The sequence below is a fragment of the Balaenoptera acutorostrata genome, chromosome 3 (genome assembly GCF_949987535.1).
Source record: "Balaenoptera acutorostrata chromosome 3, mBalAcu1.1, whole genome shotgun sequence".
Classification (NCBI taxonomy): domain Eukaryota; kingdom Metazoa; phylum Chordata; class Mammalia; order Artiodactyla; family Balaenopteridae; genus Balaenoptera; species Balaenoptera acutorostrata.
Genome location: NC_080066.1, coordinates 172,302,289 through 172,319,318, shown reverse-complemented (window position 1 = coordinate 172,319,318; position 17,030 = coordinate 172,302,289). Strand labels below are relative to the sequence as shown.

The 17,030-nt window shown below is 37.1% G+C and overlaps 2 protein-coding genes across 13 annotated transcripts in view; one reads left to right on the top strand and one right to left on the bottom strand.

Moving 5' to 3' along the window:
- Nucleotides 1-17,030, top strand: part of LOC130707500 (cyclin-Y-like protein 1) — a 54,399-nt gene that overhangs the window by 27,959 nt on the left and 9,410 nt on the right. For 7 of the 12 annotated variants that reach the window (XM_057542220.1, XM_057542219.1, XM_057542218.1 and 4 more), the window contains 6 exons: nucleotides 1,897-1,971; nucleotides 3,858-3,892; nucleotides 9,943-10,043; nucleotides 13,593-13,628; nucleotides 15,831-15,882; nucleotides 16,855-16,974. In XM_057542220.1, coding sequence (XP_057398203.1) covers nucleotides 1,897-1,971; nucleotides 3,858-3,892; nucleotides 9,943-10,043; nucleotides 13,593-13,628; nucleotides 15,831-15,882; nucleotides 16,855-16,974 — 419 coding nt within the window. The other 5 variants (XM_057542221.1, XM_057542225.1, XM_057542228.1 and 2 more) reach the window with 5 other exon arrangements.
- On the bottom strand, nucleotides 6,692-7,421 carry LOC130707504 (10 kDa heat shock protein, mitochondrial-like). Its single transcript, XM_057542289.1, has one exon. The coding sequence runs from the start codon at nucleotides 7,134-7,136 to the stop codon at nucleotides 6,828-6,830; it is 309 nt and encodes a 102-aa protein (XP_057398272.1). The 5' UTR covers nucleotides 7,137-7,421; the 3' UTR covers nucleotides 6,692-6,827.

The following is a 17,030-nucleotide window of genomic DNA, read 5'->3' as shown; positions in this document are numbered from 1 at the left end:
CCTAGGATAGAGTAGGGAGAGTGCCAGCTTTTTTCTGGTCACTTGGGCTAAGTTTACTTTTTTTTTTTTGCATGTTGTCATTTCTTTTATCCCAGCCTTCTTGATTTTTGTATTTAGATCTGTAGTAGCACATCTTGGTTTGGCGGGTGTGTGTGTGTGTGTGTGTGTGTGTGTGTTAAAGCTTGCTTCTCTTTGATTCTGGCACTTAATTTTCCTGGACTTCCATTGAAAATTGTTAAGTTTTACCATGCCATAGACACTGATAAATAATACAGCTACTTTGCAAACATTTCTGCTTATTTTTTAGATTCAAATGTAGTCTATTTACTTTCTTTTTGGTATAGGTAAGTAGTCATGAATTCTTTCGGAAGCTATAGGTTAGAGGCAGCTGTGAAAGTCTCTGCCTGCCATTTTGTGTACAGCTGAAATAATTTATTTTCCCATTGTCTTAGTTTTTCAAATATGTAGGAGAAAAAAACTTTAAAATAATTCTATGGGTCTTTTACATAAAAATGTTGAATAGAATATTTTCTCCAAAAGCAGCTTGATAAACTTCAAATTCAGTGAAGGAATTTTCATGAAGAACAAAGCAGTTGGTTTAGCTCTGTAAATTACTAGTGCTGGCAATGACATTAAAATGGATGGCTCAGATTCCTGTTAAAACGGGAAGTCCAAAATTACTGTTCGTGCAAAATTCTTTCTGGGTGGGAGAAGGGGATTCTAGGTAGATACATTTGTGGAATGCTGGGTTAGACAGAATTCACTACTAGACTAATTAGTTTTTAATATATCAATGTGTGTATTCTTTGGATTCTCTAAGAGGCAGGGATATATTTGTATTTCACTTTGACCATCAAAGCTATCTTTCAAAAACAGATCAGTTATTATGTGGTTTGGGAAATAATTGCCTTAACCATTACTCTTTATCTGAATCTTGGTCCAGTTTCTTAAAAGATTGGTTAAATGGTTTGAGATGGACTTTGCTGAGGACGTGTCATAGGGCTTTTATGTTTGTTTGTTTGTTTTAAACAACAACCTTACTATCCTGTGTGGTAGCTTGTGCTTGTTTTGTATTTCTGCCTAAATAGAAGACGCTATCCCACCTTGGTGCAAGGTGGGCTACAGGCAGACCCACCTTTTCGTGTAGGTATGGCCAAAATTTTTTTCTAGTAGCCCTATGATCTGCTCCAGAAAGTACTCTTATTGAAGCCCCAAATTAATCACGCAGCGTGGAATGAAGAAGTGAGTTTAGCTTTGGAAATAGAGGGCAAAGTTAAAAATCACTATCATGGAAGTGTTCCTATAGATTAGAACATTGAACTTTTATGTAGTCCTCTTAAATCTGCCATGATGAATAGCCCCCAGATAAACCACAGCCAATTAGATGAGTTCATTTGTTGAATGGAGTTAGAATTAGCCATTTGATTGTCTGAAGAACATTTGCCAAAAGCAACTCACTTCGTTTTGGCATATTTGATATATTGAGCTGGTATCTGACAGTAGTTGGCCACAGCATAACTTGCTTCTTGAGACTGTTCCTGGAATGTGCTAGTAATATCAGCTTTAAAAGAGGGTGACTGAATTTTTAATTGATAAATAGGAGGGGAGTCACATATATGATTCATCTAAAAATGGCATAGATTATTTAGGTGCAAGTTAAAGAAGTCTAAGACATAGCCATGGTTTTATTCCACATGTATGGAGAGATTCTACAATTTTGCTGTTTCCCAATAGGATTTTTATATTGTGCCTTTACTAAAATTGCCTTTTTGTCATTACTAAAAGCTCTTCTCAAGACTATTAAAAGTGGTTTCAATCAATGTGTAGCTATCTTTAAAATCATGTATTTTTCTACTCAACTAAATCACCACACCTTTTTCTCTTCTTCCTATACAGACTTAGCTTTGGAACCAAACCCTTCTGACCACCCAAGGCCAAGCACAGTTTTTCGGAGCAAATCTCAAACAGAGGGTAAGGCAATGCTTTTTTTTCCCTGAGAAAAAGAGTGAAAACTGTTTTTGTTTTGTGTATTATAGGAGGTATTTAGAAAAACTCTTACAGTGGTTTAAATGTTTCACTTTTTTAATGTATTCACTTGTCTTATTTTAATATGTTGATGATACAGTTTCCTTTAGTTGTCAGTGTTTTAGGGAGGAGAACACTTAGACTACCTGTTTATACATTTTGCCACCTCTTTATCAACATAGTCAACTGGCCACATGATTTAGATGTGGTCTATTTCTCCATGCTACTTTGTCCTTTTCCCCTTGCTCCGAAGAGCACATATGTTAAAGACAAATGATAGGGTTTAGGTCACAGTTAGGTTTTCATTTGATCAAATCAGAAAAATCAGTTGTTACATATGGGAATTGAGCCTTGTGATTTTGGCCCTGTTTTACCCAGTGTTCAACCAGACGAGCCTATCTCACATCCAGATTTATGCTACTCAGAACTTTTAAGCTATTCAAAACGTTCTCATCCTAATGTAGTGCTGTGCCAGGGTAATAAGAGCAACATGCCATATGGGGTTTTCCAGAAGATTATCCTCAGCATGTGAAACTCATATAAATTTCCTGTGTCCTCCTTGTTTTAAGATGAGAATCAGAACCGTAGAATTTTTTGCACTCCTGCTTGCCTGCTTGTCTTCCTTAATGTTATGTTAAATCCTAGTTTATTTGCTAAAAAGCCATACGTGACCAAGTTTTTCAGTTGATTACGAGAGCAGGAATACAAGAAGTGAACATTCCATCATATTTAAAGTGAAGCAGCACAATAAAAAACGGAGGTTTGGTTTTTTGTTGTTGTTGTTTTGCTTTTTGTTTTTTTCCGTTAGATCACTGGTTTTTATAAAAGGATATAACTCAGGAACAGCCAGATGGAAGAGATGCATAGGGCCAGGCATGGGGACAGGGCACAGAGCTTCGATGCCCTCTGCAAGGGTACTACGTGTTCACCAACCTGGAAGCTCCTGGGGTTTCTAACTTGCATTTTTCTCGTGTGTGTACTTGAGCCACTCATTTCTGGTTAGGATTGCTCTATTTCTCAGTTTCTTCCAGAGCCATGAGCTGCTCACATGTAGAGGGGCTCTGGAGACAGGAAAAGAAAAGCTGTCCCATGCTTGTCTCTCTCTTCAGCCTTAAGGAATCCGTGCCTGTGATGCCTGTCTGGAGTTAAAGGAGGCAATGTGAGCAAGAGTGTGGCCTAAGACCCTCTTCAGGCTTTTATTCTTCTGGCCTTTGTTGGAGCAAAACAGTTTTGTGTGCTGTAGATATGTTCATTTAGGTCAGCACACTCATTTTAAAATTTACGTTTAACATAGGTTACTTTCCAGTTGTGTATTTTTTCAGTAAGGTATTTGAGTAGGTTACCATTAAGTGGTTCAGGATGCTTCCAGAGCTACTGGTGCGTTCGGAGATGAGTGCCTGGCCAGAAACTGGTTCTTAGAGTTGTCATCTGTAGGTTGTGGTAATTAAAGTAAGCTGTGTGTAAATGAAGAATTAGAAAATACTCCTGGCTAGTAGTTCAGCTATGCAGCAGGTAAATTTTTTTATTAGCTAAGTTTCTCACCTGGCCTAATTTGCTTTGTCCTTTTCTTTTGTAAATGGGGAGTCTTTCATTTGTACCTAATACAGAATATCTATTAGGTCAAAAAAGTGAAACTAAGTTTTTAGATTTTATTTATAGGACTCATCTTGCTGGGTGATTTAAATTATATATTTTGTTAGAAATTATTTTAAAAAATAGAATGGAATTTTATCTCATTGTGTTATTGGTAATCCATCAAATAATTAGTGACTACTTTTATTTTTCTATGGCATTTGTATCAGAATTCATCAGTTAATTTTTTTTATTCCTAGTGTGGGAAAAGAGGACGAGCAGCCCTTTAAACCATGTAAGTAAACAGTTGAAAAGTTAAGAAATTAATAGTTTGAATTAAAAATATGTCTGCCATGATTCCTAAAAATATGATGGATCCAATACTGTTAGCATGGACCTCTTTTTGGTAGATTTTCTAAATCTCTCTTTTCCTAATTATCAAATGTATTCAGGAAAGTCTTTGACTTAGTAGTGCCCATTTTTTAAGGGTTCTGACATTTAAGTTAAATTTCACTAATATGGTTGTAGTATAAAGATCTGCCTTAAATTCTTTTGCCTTATTTTTTTGATCTTATTTTTTAACCAAAGGAATAAAAGTATAACAGGTAAGTTAATTTTTAGCACTGTCCATTGACTTCTTGTCATAGCAGGTGAAAGCTTAGCTTCTTCGGTCCACCGTGACGTTATTTCCCTCCCTGTGTTCCCTCAACGTGTATCAGTTTTTATGAAATCAGAATCAATGTTTACATTACTACGACTCTGCAAATATTGTGCACTGCTGAGCCATATAGTTCTCTGACTGTGCCTCCTCCTTGTACGCCCTTCATTCTTCTTCTTCAATATTAATGAAATTGGAGCCCTTCTGCACTTCTCTAGGATAACCCAACCCCCCTTTTCCTAGCCAACGTGATCTCACACAGCCACATGCAGTAAGTAGCTCCCTGCCCGGTCTCCCTGCTTTCACATTCTTCATTTTTTCTGTGGAATTAATTTCCTGACTATATTCACTTGCCTGTTTTCTAACAGCTATTTTTTCCCCCAAATGTTTTAACATTTGTCACATGCCTATCAAAACTATTTTCCGTCTACTAAGCCACATCTGTTCCATTTTTTTCTTGGAGACACTTTTCCCCAATCTTTTGTCTTCCTACTCCCATATAGACTGGTGTTCCCCTAGGCCTGCTCTATGCCTCTTTTCCTGGGATATCTGTGTGAAGTCATCTGGGATCTCACATAACTCTGCTCTCTTATGTTGGATCCCCTATGTCCTAGATTCTGTTTCCCTCTTGTCTTGTTATACTTCCTTGTTTTACTGGAGCACATTTTCGTGGGAAAAGGGCACATGGGCAGAAAGTTTATAGAGATCTAGCCTCTCTGAAACTCCTTCTATTTGATAAAGTATAGAATTCTCAGTTGAAACTAATTTTTGCAGTTCTAAAGACACTTCCCTCTCATCTTCTCATTTACACTGTTGCTCTTAAACCTGTTGACATTGTATGGTACATTGTACATTACCGATTGTAGTCATTTCCCCCCATCCCTTCCTTCTCGGGAACCTTTTAGTACCTTCCCTCTCCCTGGGATTTTGAAATTTCATAATTTGGTTTGGTATAGACCTTTTTTGTGTGTTTCTTTGACATTCTGTTTTTTTCTTCCAGGTTCCTATTATTCGGATGTTGGAAGTCTTAGACTTACCAGATCGCTAACTTTTTTCCCCTCCTGCTTTGCATTTTGTCTTTTTGTCCTGCTTCCTGGAGATTTCCTTGACTGTGCTCTAATCCTTCTATTGAATATATTGTTTTGTCTACCTTATTTTCAATTTATAGAGTTCTCTTATATCCTGTCATTCTTTTTTTCACTGGTGCAATTTCAAGTTTTCATTTGCTCCTGAGTTTTTATCACTCCCATCAATTCCTTCTTCCTGTTTTGTTTTGTGTTTTTTTAAAGCATCCTTATATTTTATTTTATTTATTTATTTTTTGGCTGCATTGGGTCTTGGTTTCTGCACGTGGGCTTTCTCTGGTTGCGGTGAGCTGGGCCTACTCTTTGTTGGGTGCGTGGGCTTCTCATTGCAGTGGCTTCTCTTGTTGCGGAGCACAGGCTCTAGGGCGTGTGGGCTTCAGTAGTTGTGGCTCATGGGCTCTAGAGCGCAGGCTCAGTAGTTGTGGCGCATGGGCTCAGTTGCTCTGTGGTATGTGGGATCTTTCTGGGCCAGGGCTCGAACCCGTGTCCCCTGCATTGGCAGGCGGATTCTTAACCACTGCGCCACCAGGGAAGTCCCATTCCTTCTTCCTGTTTTGATCTCTTACTTGTTGGGGGCTTCCCTCAAACGTGTGATGGTCCTTGGCTGTCTGTTAAGATCTAATTGGAAGCATCACTTGGACAACTCGTTAACTGATGGGCCTCACTGCAAGGATTTGGGGACCACGCCTCTGAACCCTGAGCCTGCCTTGGGTTCTGTAAGACGAACTGGTTTTCTTGTTCCTGTCCTAGTCACTCTCCGTAGGTACCAAGGTTGTGCTTCCTCCTTTCTGCCATGTCAGTTACCACTCCTTTATCTAGTCTTTTCACCTTTCAAACATTAAAAATCATCTGCTGTTTATCCTGTCTTATGTATAGCTTTTTTACAAAATGCCTTTAATTCTACTGAGATGATATCTGAAAGAAGGGGAAGAGGAAATAGATTTGTGGTCAGTCTACTCAAACTTAGATTTATTCTTTGAATATAGGTTCTGAGTTTGAGGTTTAATTCAATATAATTAACGATATTAATTCAGACAATATTTTTGATTATACCTATAATTAGAATATTATACTTTTCTACTAAGGCCTGGAGTATGAATTCTATTCAAACCACTCACCCTACCATATTGTCCATTAATGTGCAACATAGATGGAGTATTACAGACTTTTCAGTTAAAGTCATTGATTCTTAATAAACGTATCCAAAACTTGTGAAAAGGGGGAAGAAAAAAGTGAACTTCAGCTTTATTCTTTTTTTTTTTTTTTTTCATTTATATACTTTTATTTGGGAATGTTTAAATCAATACAGAGAAAACTAAATTTCAGAGACACTGAATATCATTAGTTTGGATATCATTACTTTATTATAAAAAAAACACGGAAATTATTTACAGGATGAAAGATTTCAGAACTTCAGTGGCAGCTTCACGTGATGCCATTGGGGGAACGGGCAGCTTCACGTGATGCCATTTCAATAGTGACTTATTTTAGTCGACATATTTTCCAAGAATGTCACCATCTCTAAATAGGAAATAATCCTTGTCATCTAGAACTACTTTGGTGCCTCCGTATTCTGGGAGAAGAACTTGATCTCCAACTTTCACACTAACTGGTTGAATCTCTCCAGCCTTTCCTTTAGAGCCTGATCCAACAGCTACTACCATTGCTTGCAATACTTTTCCTTGCGATTTTTCTGGAAGCATAATGCCTCCTTTGGTTACAACTTCGGGTGCACTTCTTTCAACTAATACTCGGTCAAAGAGGGGAAGAAACTTTCTAAATGCCTGTCCTGCCATGACTCGGGTTGCCGCGCTTCGTACTCTCGCTCTCTCCAGCTTTATTCTTTTAATGGGTTAAAATCAGAGGCAGTAGGCACAGTGGGAAGAGTCATTGGGTGGGGGCAGGATTTCAACAGGTACTTGACCTTTAATGATAAGCTTTGAGGGTTGTTACTTACTAGCCTCCTAGGTATGATTATTTTCTAGTCTTCACCATTAAACCTGAAGTCTACTAAGCAACCTTTCCCCTTATAAAGATTGTAAAAGTCCATGTATTTTGTCCTTAGTGCTGAATGAAGATAAATACTCTTCTTCAGTGACCAATTGAAATAATACCTATGAACATTAAACTGTCAGTAGTGTTTTTTGCTACTTGTTTTTTTTTTTTTTTTGTATTTGCATTTTAGACCCTTATGTGTGTCAGTGCAGTTTATTGAGGTTGTGAGCCAGCAATGGTAAGGCTTTAATCATAAAGGACAGTTATCTTAAATTTTCAAGCAAGATGAGAGGAAAGTAATCTGCTGGCAGCTAACATAGCTAGGCTTTGCTCAGAGGCTTCAATTCTGCCATCCTTTAGTGAACACTAGATGCTGGAAAGTTGGAATAGTTTCAGGAGTAGGCCTGTGGAAGTGTTTCTCTTGTAGGATCGAGCCAGTAGACTGTAAGTTGCTGATACATTAAATGAGCCCCCATAGGACTATAGACCACATCTAATTAAAAATTTTAAATGTTTTAGCAGTAATATTTCCAAAGACAAATCAATATACATTCATAATAGAAAAAAAAGTTTTTAATAGAGGAAAACAGGATAAATAGCACCCAAAGCTCTACCAACTAGTCTATATTTTGGTACATTTCCTTACTATTTTTATTCCCCTCATATATATAGATTTTTGGTCAGAATTGACTTTTATTACGTGTAGTGTATGTCATATTATACCCTAATAGTAGTGACCTTAAAAGATAACCTGCTTCGTTTAGAATCAAAGTATTTGAATGAGTGAATTTTCATTTTTCATGCTGTATCTGTTTTTTGAGATTCTAAAATTACACATTAACCAAATAGCTTAAGGACCATATCCGAGTTTTAGTTTAAAACATTTCTAGCTTGAAGGAGAACTTAGTCTTCCAAATAGTGATACTTTTCAAATATGTTACATCTAGAACTTTTTGTTAATAAGGAATAAGTGGCTTTGCATAAAGCATCTGAAACAAGCAAAATGGTGTTTTATATATGCCCTTTGGATATTTCTGATGATTGGATACTGGCAATTTTTATTTAAATGCTCTGTATTTTAAAAAGCATCAACTAGATTTTCTCCCTGCCTCACCTTTCATGTATTTGTGGAGGACATTGATGGGAGAGTGTGACAGCATGGTGAAAACTATTTTATATTAATGGGAGGAAGGAAGGCTCATCTGAATTAGTAAACCAACAAAAACCAAAAACAAAACCCAGCTTTAAAATTGTTTGTATTCTGTGGTATTAAAGAATGCTACTCTTCCTTCCAGTGGCTTTCAGTGATTGGGATTTGGTTATTGGCCTTACTTTAAGGAAGAGAGTTGTCCTAACATAGTTTAGGCCATGTTAGTATTTGACTATTGCCGTGTTCATGGGCTCTTCACAAATAAATGGATACTTCTAAAGTGTTTTAAAGATAGTTCATTCTCTAGAGGGTCTCAAAAAGTTCTTTGTCACCTATCCAACACCACTGTAGATAAATTCTCACGAATTTGTATCTTTAGTAAGATTTACCTCCAGTTGTAACTGATCTTAAATAATTTCTCAAACACTTGTTGAATCCTAATTTGTCCCAGATTCTGTGCTCAGTAGCTGGAGGTAGGAGAAGACTCTTTCTAACCTGGAGAAGCTTGTTTACTTAAGAGGGTGGTACTATGCAAGCAGCTGAGACCATGGAACAGTTGGTAAATTAGACGTGTGAGTGTGCAGAAAGTGAGAAGTGTTGTGGTGTGCCTGCTGGCAGAGGGATCCTAGAGGAAGATGGGGTCAAGCTTGCTGGGACAGGAGGAAGAAAAAGGCACTGCAGGCAGAGAGCAGCATGGGTGAGGCAGGAGTGTCAAATAACACGTAGAACAGAATTAGTACAATTTTGAAATGAATGGCAAGTATTCTCTGAGGTTCTCACTTGAGTAATGTCATGGCAGTCTTACTTAAACATGAAGTGAGAAGTTAAATTCTCAGAGTTGTTTTATCCGTTTTTTTTTGGATGCGAGAGAATCTTTAAGCAGTACCTTTTTGTCCTCCAGATAAGGAAGTTGAGGCCCAGAGAGACTTATGGCCCCCAGCTTTTTAGTGATAGAGCAGCCCTGGCATGCCCAGCCTCTGATTCGAAAACGTTTGTTTCGTCACACTGTCTCCTGAACTAATACATTTATTATTGGTGTTCATTTACTGCAGTGAAATGCTCCTACATCGGTATTCCATAAAGCATTACGTTTTATTGTAGTAAATGAATAGAAATAGGAAATCTCAGCTGCATTTCATTGCTTAAGGAAAAAACCCTGAAATCTTATTCTAAACTTTTTACATTATTATAAAGGTAATTTATAATAGGCGCTTGCCAGGTTTGATTATAGGTACTATATCAAGGCAGCATTTTATAACCCATTTCTCAAAGCTCGTCTGTGGAAGTCAGAGTATAGAGGTTTCCCATAGAGCTGCACATGATATCACACTCAGGCAGTTCATGGAGTGTAAGAAAAATCTTAATGCTTTATCGTTTGACATTTTAACCAAGGAAAAAAACACACTTTATAGGTTTAACTTACTGTGACGTTTTCTTCTATTTCCCTTCCCCTTCAGGTATCTCCAGGGCAGCTTACTAAAAAGTATAGCTCATGCTCAACAATATTTCTAGATGACAGCACAGTCAGCCAGCCTCATCTTAGAACCACAGTAAAACGGTGAGTACAAGTAGGTTGCCAAGGGCTGAGTGACAGACCCCCTTATCGCTAAAAGCATCCTAGCCATACATAATTTCATTCATTTGAATTGTCCTTTTCAGTGATCAGGTTAAAAAACTGGTGTCAACTATAGATTGATTTCAAGGACCTAAATATGAATTTTCAGTTTCCATTTTAATCTTAGAGCGCATGCTAGAAGGGAAAGCCAGTTAGCAAATAAGAAATCGCAGAAAAAGTATAAATCTTTATTTGACGCATTTCTGTTGTTAAGCCATTGTTGAACATAATGAGAAAGAGAGGTACTTTTTATTGGCTATTTCTAGAAAAAATTATTTCTTTAGGAGTTGTAGTCCTCAAACAATGTATACTACTTTGGAAGCTACTCTTAGAAGAAGGAACAGCTTGTCCCCTACTGGCACCAAAGCGAATCTGCATTTAAATTTAATTGGATTTTGTCAGATTTATCCCACTGTGCTTTTTTTTTTTTTCCTGCACTATTTCTGTATGAAATTTTCCTTCTCCTTCCTGTCCCCCAAAGAGGGGGAGAATATATCAAACCAGTCTTAAGAAATACACACTCAAGCTTAATTTCTTTGTAGATGAAATTTGTTCAACTGAGGTTTTAACTTAATAGACACATTTAATTTTTGTTTATATATATAAATATATCTCCAACACACTGTATCAATCACAGCAGAGAACAAGAAAAGAGGTGAGGTTTCGGAAACATGGCTGTGGTCAGGCTTATACTTAAGGAGACACGAACAGTGTCATGATGATGGAAACTATTCTTTAATTTCTGGGAGCACCTCATAGTCCACAATTGGAGATGCACTTTCAAAACACCCTAATGATGAACCTTTCAAGCTTATTTAAGAGAAAGAAACCAAACGGGATGCAGAGCTTCTTGCCTCCTCCCTCGCGGTTGTCCACGAAACATTAACCTCTCCTTAGGATATGAATGTTGATTTTCCAGAACACAGTTTGGGAAATGCTATTTGAAACTATGAATGTCCCTATCCTTAATTTTATTTGTTGTCTTAATTTTATAAGCGAATTATATTTTTAATTGGTTTTTAATGTGCCAACTTTTTTTTTAGCTATTTAAATGATCAGTAACTTCTACTTTAATTAAAGACAGCAAGTTCACAGTCATAATAATGTAACTTTCCTCTCTTGCTTACAATAATAGTTGCAGTCAAATCATGTTTCAGCAAAAACTGAGCCCCATCTCTAAAGTCCTGAGTTTGGGCACTTATCACATCATCACTGAATGTTTTTATTCAGCCAAGACACTGAATCTGTGGGTACAAAAACCACTCTACTTTGGCTAGAGTCGCAGCTTCTTTTGAATTCAAAAGAGTCTGATGTCCAGTATATAATTCAAAAGTACTTTGAAGGTTAACCTTGCTCAGGGACTTCCCTGGTGGTGTAGTGGTTAAGAATCTGCCTGCCAACGCAGGGGACACAGGTTCGAGCCCTGGTCTGGGAAGATCCCACATGCCGCAGAGCAATTAAACCCGTGCGCCACAACTACTGAGCCTGTGCCGTAGAGCCCGCGAGCCACAGCTGCTGAGCCCGTGTGCCACAACTACTGAAGCCCACGCACCTAGAGCCCGTGCTGTGCAACAAGAGAAGCCACCACAGTGAGAAGGCCGCGCACCACGACAAAGAGCAGCCCCCGCTCTTGGCAACTAGAGAAAGCCCGCGCGCAGTAACAAAGACCCCATGCAGCCAAAAATAAGTAAAATTAAATAAAATTAAAAAAAAAAAAAAAAGATTAACCTTGCTCAGACAAGTAGGTTTCATCCTTTTTTTTCCCGACCTAGTCTAATTTTTGGAAGTACAGTAAATTTTAATTTGCTCTCATGAAGTTTTAAAAATGATCATTCATCACATTCATTATTGGTGAAATAAAGGTTTACTGAGAAAATTAATAGGGCCAATTGGCTTTTAGGAATGATTTTGAAAATGTTTATCATGGGGTTAGTTTTCAGTGGGGTAGTTGTTCTCAGTGGGGTAGGTGAGCCTTATTAGAATCACGTATGCAACGTTTCAAGATATATGTTTCTGGATGCACAAAGTCCACCCGCCTGCCCCCGCCTCCAAGACACAGTGTCTGTGTGTCTGTGTGTCTGTCTCTCTCTCACCCACGCACACACCTTTTGACAAGATGGGGAATGATGTGAAGCATGATTATATGGACAAAAGCATCCCGAGTGATTCTCCGATCTTAACCCTAACTCATTCATCCCTAAACTTTGCTGCACGCTGCAGTCATCTGGGGATCTTTAAAAACAGTCCTGATGCCCAAGTCATACCCAGTGCTGGTTAAATCAGAACATCTTGAAGCAGAAGCCAGGCAGTTTTTAAAGCTTCTCAGATGATCCCAGTGTGCAGCTGAGCTTGGGAGCCACTATTTGGTTAGAGGGCAGGAGAAAGAGAACTGCTTCTGATAATTAGTGGGACCTTAGGTAAGTCAGTTTTAAACCTTGGTTCCCTTATCTGTAAAATGGGTTGTTTAATTAAATGTCATCTACGGTTCAGTGGTCCTTTCCATCATAAAACTTCTAATGCTGTGATTTTAAAATCAATTTGAAGATGAAACTTTGAAGCACTATAGAAGTATCCATCTTTGATGCTAACGGTGTTACAGGCCTTTATACAAGTGCTAAGATTCTATAGACCTATTATAAAATTCAGATTTGCCTTCCCTCAATTATTTTGAGTTTCATTTTAGACACTGAGAACAAAGGGGAGCATATAACTTAACCAGAGAACCCCTTTGTTGCCTAATATACAACAGCTGTGAATAACTTAGGACTATAGTAACTTAAAAAAGACTACCTAAGGACTTGTATCTATCTGTTCGTTAATACTTTATTTAAAATAATTTGGAAATACCTGTCATTAATAGTATACTGTGTAGTATTATGCTGTATTATTAGCACTGCTTATTTCAGGATAGCTAGACCTAGCATCAGTTTTGTGGCTATAAAATTTTGCTATTAAATTTTCTAATAATTATGTAAAAGTGATTTTAAATCATTTTGGTATAGAGCACTTTTATTATTTACTTTTAGGGAAATAATGGAAAACGGATGGGTAGGTGGATAGCGAACTAAATCAACTGAAATGCAGGGGCTAACAAAAAAACCACACACACACACACGCCCCCCACACACAAACTACTATATGGCTTAAATTTAAGCATGTGTATAGATAGATATAACTTGTACAGGACAGAAGGTTTTGTGGGTAGAAGGACAAATGACAGGGGAAATATGTAATAATTTATATATTATAATAATCAACCAAAACATGCCTTCTAACAGCATATCTAGCATTTTGGGTCTCCTAATTTTGCTAAAAGCTGAAGAACCTAAAACAAGGGGGAAAGCACCCATGTGGTACTGTTCTGAATTCGAGGATTTCGGGGCCACTGGGCCTCTGGAAGGTCTTCCCTCCTTGCTAACCCCTTTTTAAAACTGTCTTCAGGCCTGATATGATAAAAATCAGTTATTACAATGTATTTTTTTTCCTCCACAGTATGACCTTAGCAATATATTACCACATAAAGAACAGGTGAGCTCTTTTAAAACCTATCTTGTTATTCCAGCTAATTAATTTACAAGGTATCAAGTTTAGTGTTAGGTAATAACTATAGATGTTACTGGCATAAGCTTTTATTATTCGAGTGCTTTTATTACAATATAGAAGTGAATCATTTATTTTTATCTTAGGACCCTTAATTCTTAGGTTACTGAGCATCCCAAAGAGTATTTGTTTATATGGGTTATAGTGATAATTTACTGTATTAGAAATTGAAATTGAGAATTTAAAAACTTAAATCCATTGTATGTTAAAACAGGGTTTGCCTTAGCACTATTGAAATTTTGAGCTAGATAATGCTTTGTTGTGGGGTGTCGTCCTGTGTGTTATAGGATATATAGCAGCACCCTTGGCCTCTACTCACTAGATGCCAGTAGCACCTTCTTCCCTCCACATGACGACAACCAAAACTGTCTCCAGCCATGGCCAGAAGTCCCCTGGGGGACGAAATCACCCCTGATTGGGAACCCCAGTGTTTAACATAAGTCATTTCTTTTTTTTAATGAAAAATAACTATTTTCCACAACAAAAAGTAGAGAGAAAAGTATCTCCTTAATAGAAGACAGCTGATTCTCATATCTATTCTGTCTTCAGTCATTTGTTTTGAAGAAACAATATGAAGAAGATCCAGCCGCTTGCAGATATATAGTTGGAAAAAGATGTATTTTTAAAGCCTTCAGATAATTTGGTATATTCTTTGATGCTGTACCAAAAGTCTGCATGTGCTAGTTTCTTAAATTAGTTAAAATGGAATTCTAAATCATATCAATGAACTTGTAATAAATACTATGTTAAATTAATACCCATTGATCTGTCATGCATACTGAGTAGATCTTTTTACCTGTACCTGACTTTATAATATTATACATTGGTCATTTGGAAAGTATTGGTTCACATTTCTTTGGACAGTGTCAAAAACTCACTTTTGTTAGTATCACCACCAGTCTTACCAGAAAAGTCTTTTAAGTGTTGAGAAGTTGTCAAGTTCACAATAGAAGGTAGAAGTTTTCCAAAAATCCTGATATTTTTAGCTTGATGGCTTGAATTTTATCATTGGCAACAAATAACTTTAGAGTTATTTTCCTTGAAGTGACAGGCTCACTTTGTTCATTTTTGAAAGAATGACTGTGTCAGTTGTACATTCAAATAACGATGGTGTTCGATGAAAACAGTGTTTCAAATCAAGATGGTGTTCTATGAAAAAAATGACTTACCGCCAAGTCACAAGTGCTTTTCCTTAACACAGCCATATTTCAGTATGTAAAAGTGCTTAATGCATACTTTCCACTTATTCAGAATATTAAAAAGAAGGACCAAGGTTTAAGAACACTATTAATTTTTACTCTTTTATCAAGGATGTTCTTAAAGCAGATTTGTAACTGCAAGTGGCAGTGAATAATTGAATGACTTCTAATTCAGTTTGGTACCACTGCCTTGATTCATGCTCAGAAACCAGCAGTTTTACCCACTTTTGCTTTTATACATCCATAGCAAATGTCACACAATGTGAAGGGCAGGTAGTGTCTTAGTATTCTTATAAAAGCAGTTTTGACCTCTTGGGCCTCCTGAAGGAGGGGATAGGGGAGAATCCCAGAGGCCTGCAGACCACATTTAGAGAACCGCTGTTCAAATGAGCGCAGTGTATTAGTGTGGTGAAATTTTAAATTAAAAAGCCTGGTTTCTTTTAAAATAAAAAGACAATTACATTTTTAACTCAAACTATTTAAAAGAGACAAGAAGAACTACACAATAAGAATATAAAGAACTAAAGAGAAAAAAACGGGAAAAAACCATGAATCTCATATTGACATTGATTGAAGTTAGAAGAATTTATTGCCCACCACCACTGCCTTATAAAATGTTCTTGCATATTCCAGTGTGAGGTTAGAGGAGTGAAAATATATTGGTTTACTAGCATTGCCTGTTAGGGAGGGTCAGTGCTTATAGAGGCAACTCTGGCTGGTTGTTGTAGAAAAGATTTCACGGAACTTGATGTGCTGAGTAAAAATAGGTCAGGAAACCTTTCTAAGGGTGGAATCCAGGAGAAGAATTTCTAAAACTGTTTGCTTTGTTGAAGGTTAAGCTTCCTCTACCCCTCTCTCTACTCCTAGCAGATATTTTACTAAGATAGTAACTCCTGAATTAATTTTTTAAATGCCCATTCTTATTTTATAGAGATGCAGATAGATCCTTGGATATTTTTGATGAGAGATTACATCCACTCACAGTAAGTGTCAGTTTTATTGAAGTGGTATTTTTCTCTTATACAGTTGTGTTTATTTCATGCTGATTTGCTTTTAAATTAAGTACTAGAAGAAAATTACTTCCTCCAGCTCGAAGTCAAATTCATCTTCCTTTAAGTCTTCTTCCCCACGCCATGTTGTGTCTAGTCATTTTCCCGAAGGCGTGTTGGATAAGGGGTTGATGGATATGAACCGAGTTGCACTTTGTATGAATAGTGAGCAGGTAAGTAAACATACCCAAGTAACAGAAAATGTATCTTTTTACAGGATGATTTTCCCTAGCATCAAACAATATAAATATTTGTAAATAAACCTAATATGATAAGGCCTGTAAGAAGAAAATTAGAAAACTGTTTAAATTTTAAACGAATTAAAATGACAAAGTTTTAAAATTCACTTCTTCGGGTGCTCTGTAGCCACACGTGGCTGGCGACTGCTGTACAGGACAGCACATTCTTAGAGCCTTATGGTTACAGGACACTGGAAATGTGTTTTCAAAGTTGATGACAGAAAAGTATGACATATGGTGATCAGCAAGACTTCTGAGCCTAAAAATATTGGGTTGGCCAAAAAGTTTGTTTGGTTAGTGAATATATTGTTCAATAAAATGCTTGGTGAAAATGAAAACTGTGTCTTTTATTTTTACTTAAAACCAAATGAACTTTTTGGCCAACCCAATAGTTTACATTTGGTTAGAATTCTGTGGGGAGGAACGTGGAAATACATAAATTTTCTGCGGTTGTGCCTGTATTTTTCTTTAATGAATGGTGGTGAGTACTGGATCACTGTGGTATTTTAGGATCCCATTGTTTATATTTAAAAGACTACAAGACATGTCACCCAACCAAAATTATTTTAAGGGGCACGTGGGCCCAAGTGTGAAGACTGCTATCTTAAGGGTACTTTTAAGTATTTTTCTTCCATGGATACATAAATTGCATTTTTTCTCCTTTCAGCGAGAAAAGATGCCAGAGGAATACTTCGAGCATGATCCTGAACACAAATTCATTTACAGATTTGTTCATACTCTTTGTAGTGCCGCACAGCTAACTGCTGAAAGTGCAGTAGTAACTTTGGTAAGATATTTTTTCTTTCATAAAGCATCTGTAGACATTTCTGTCTTGTGCACATG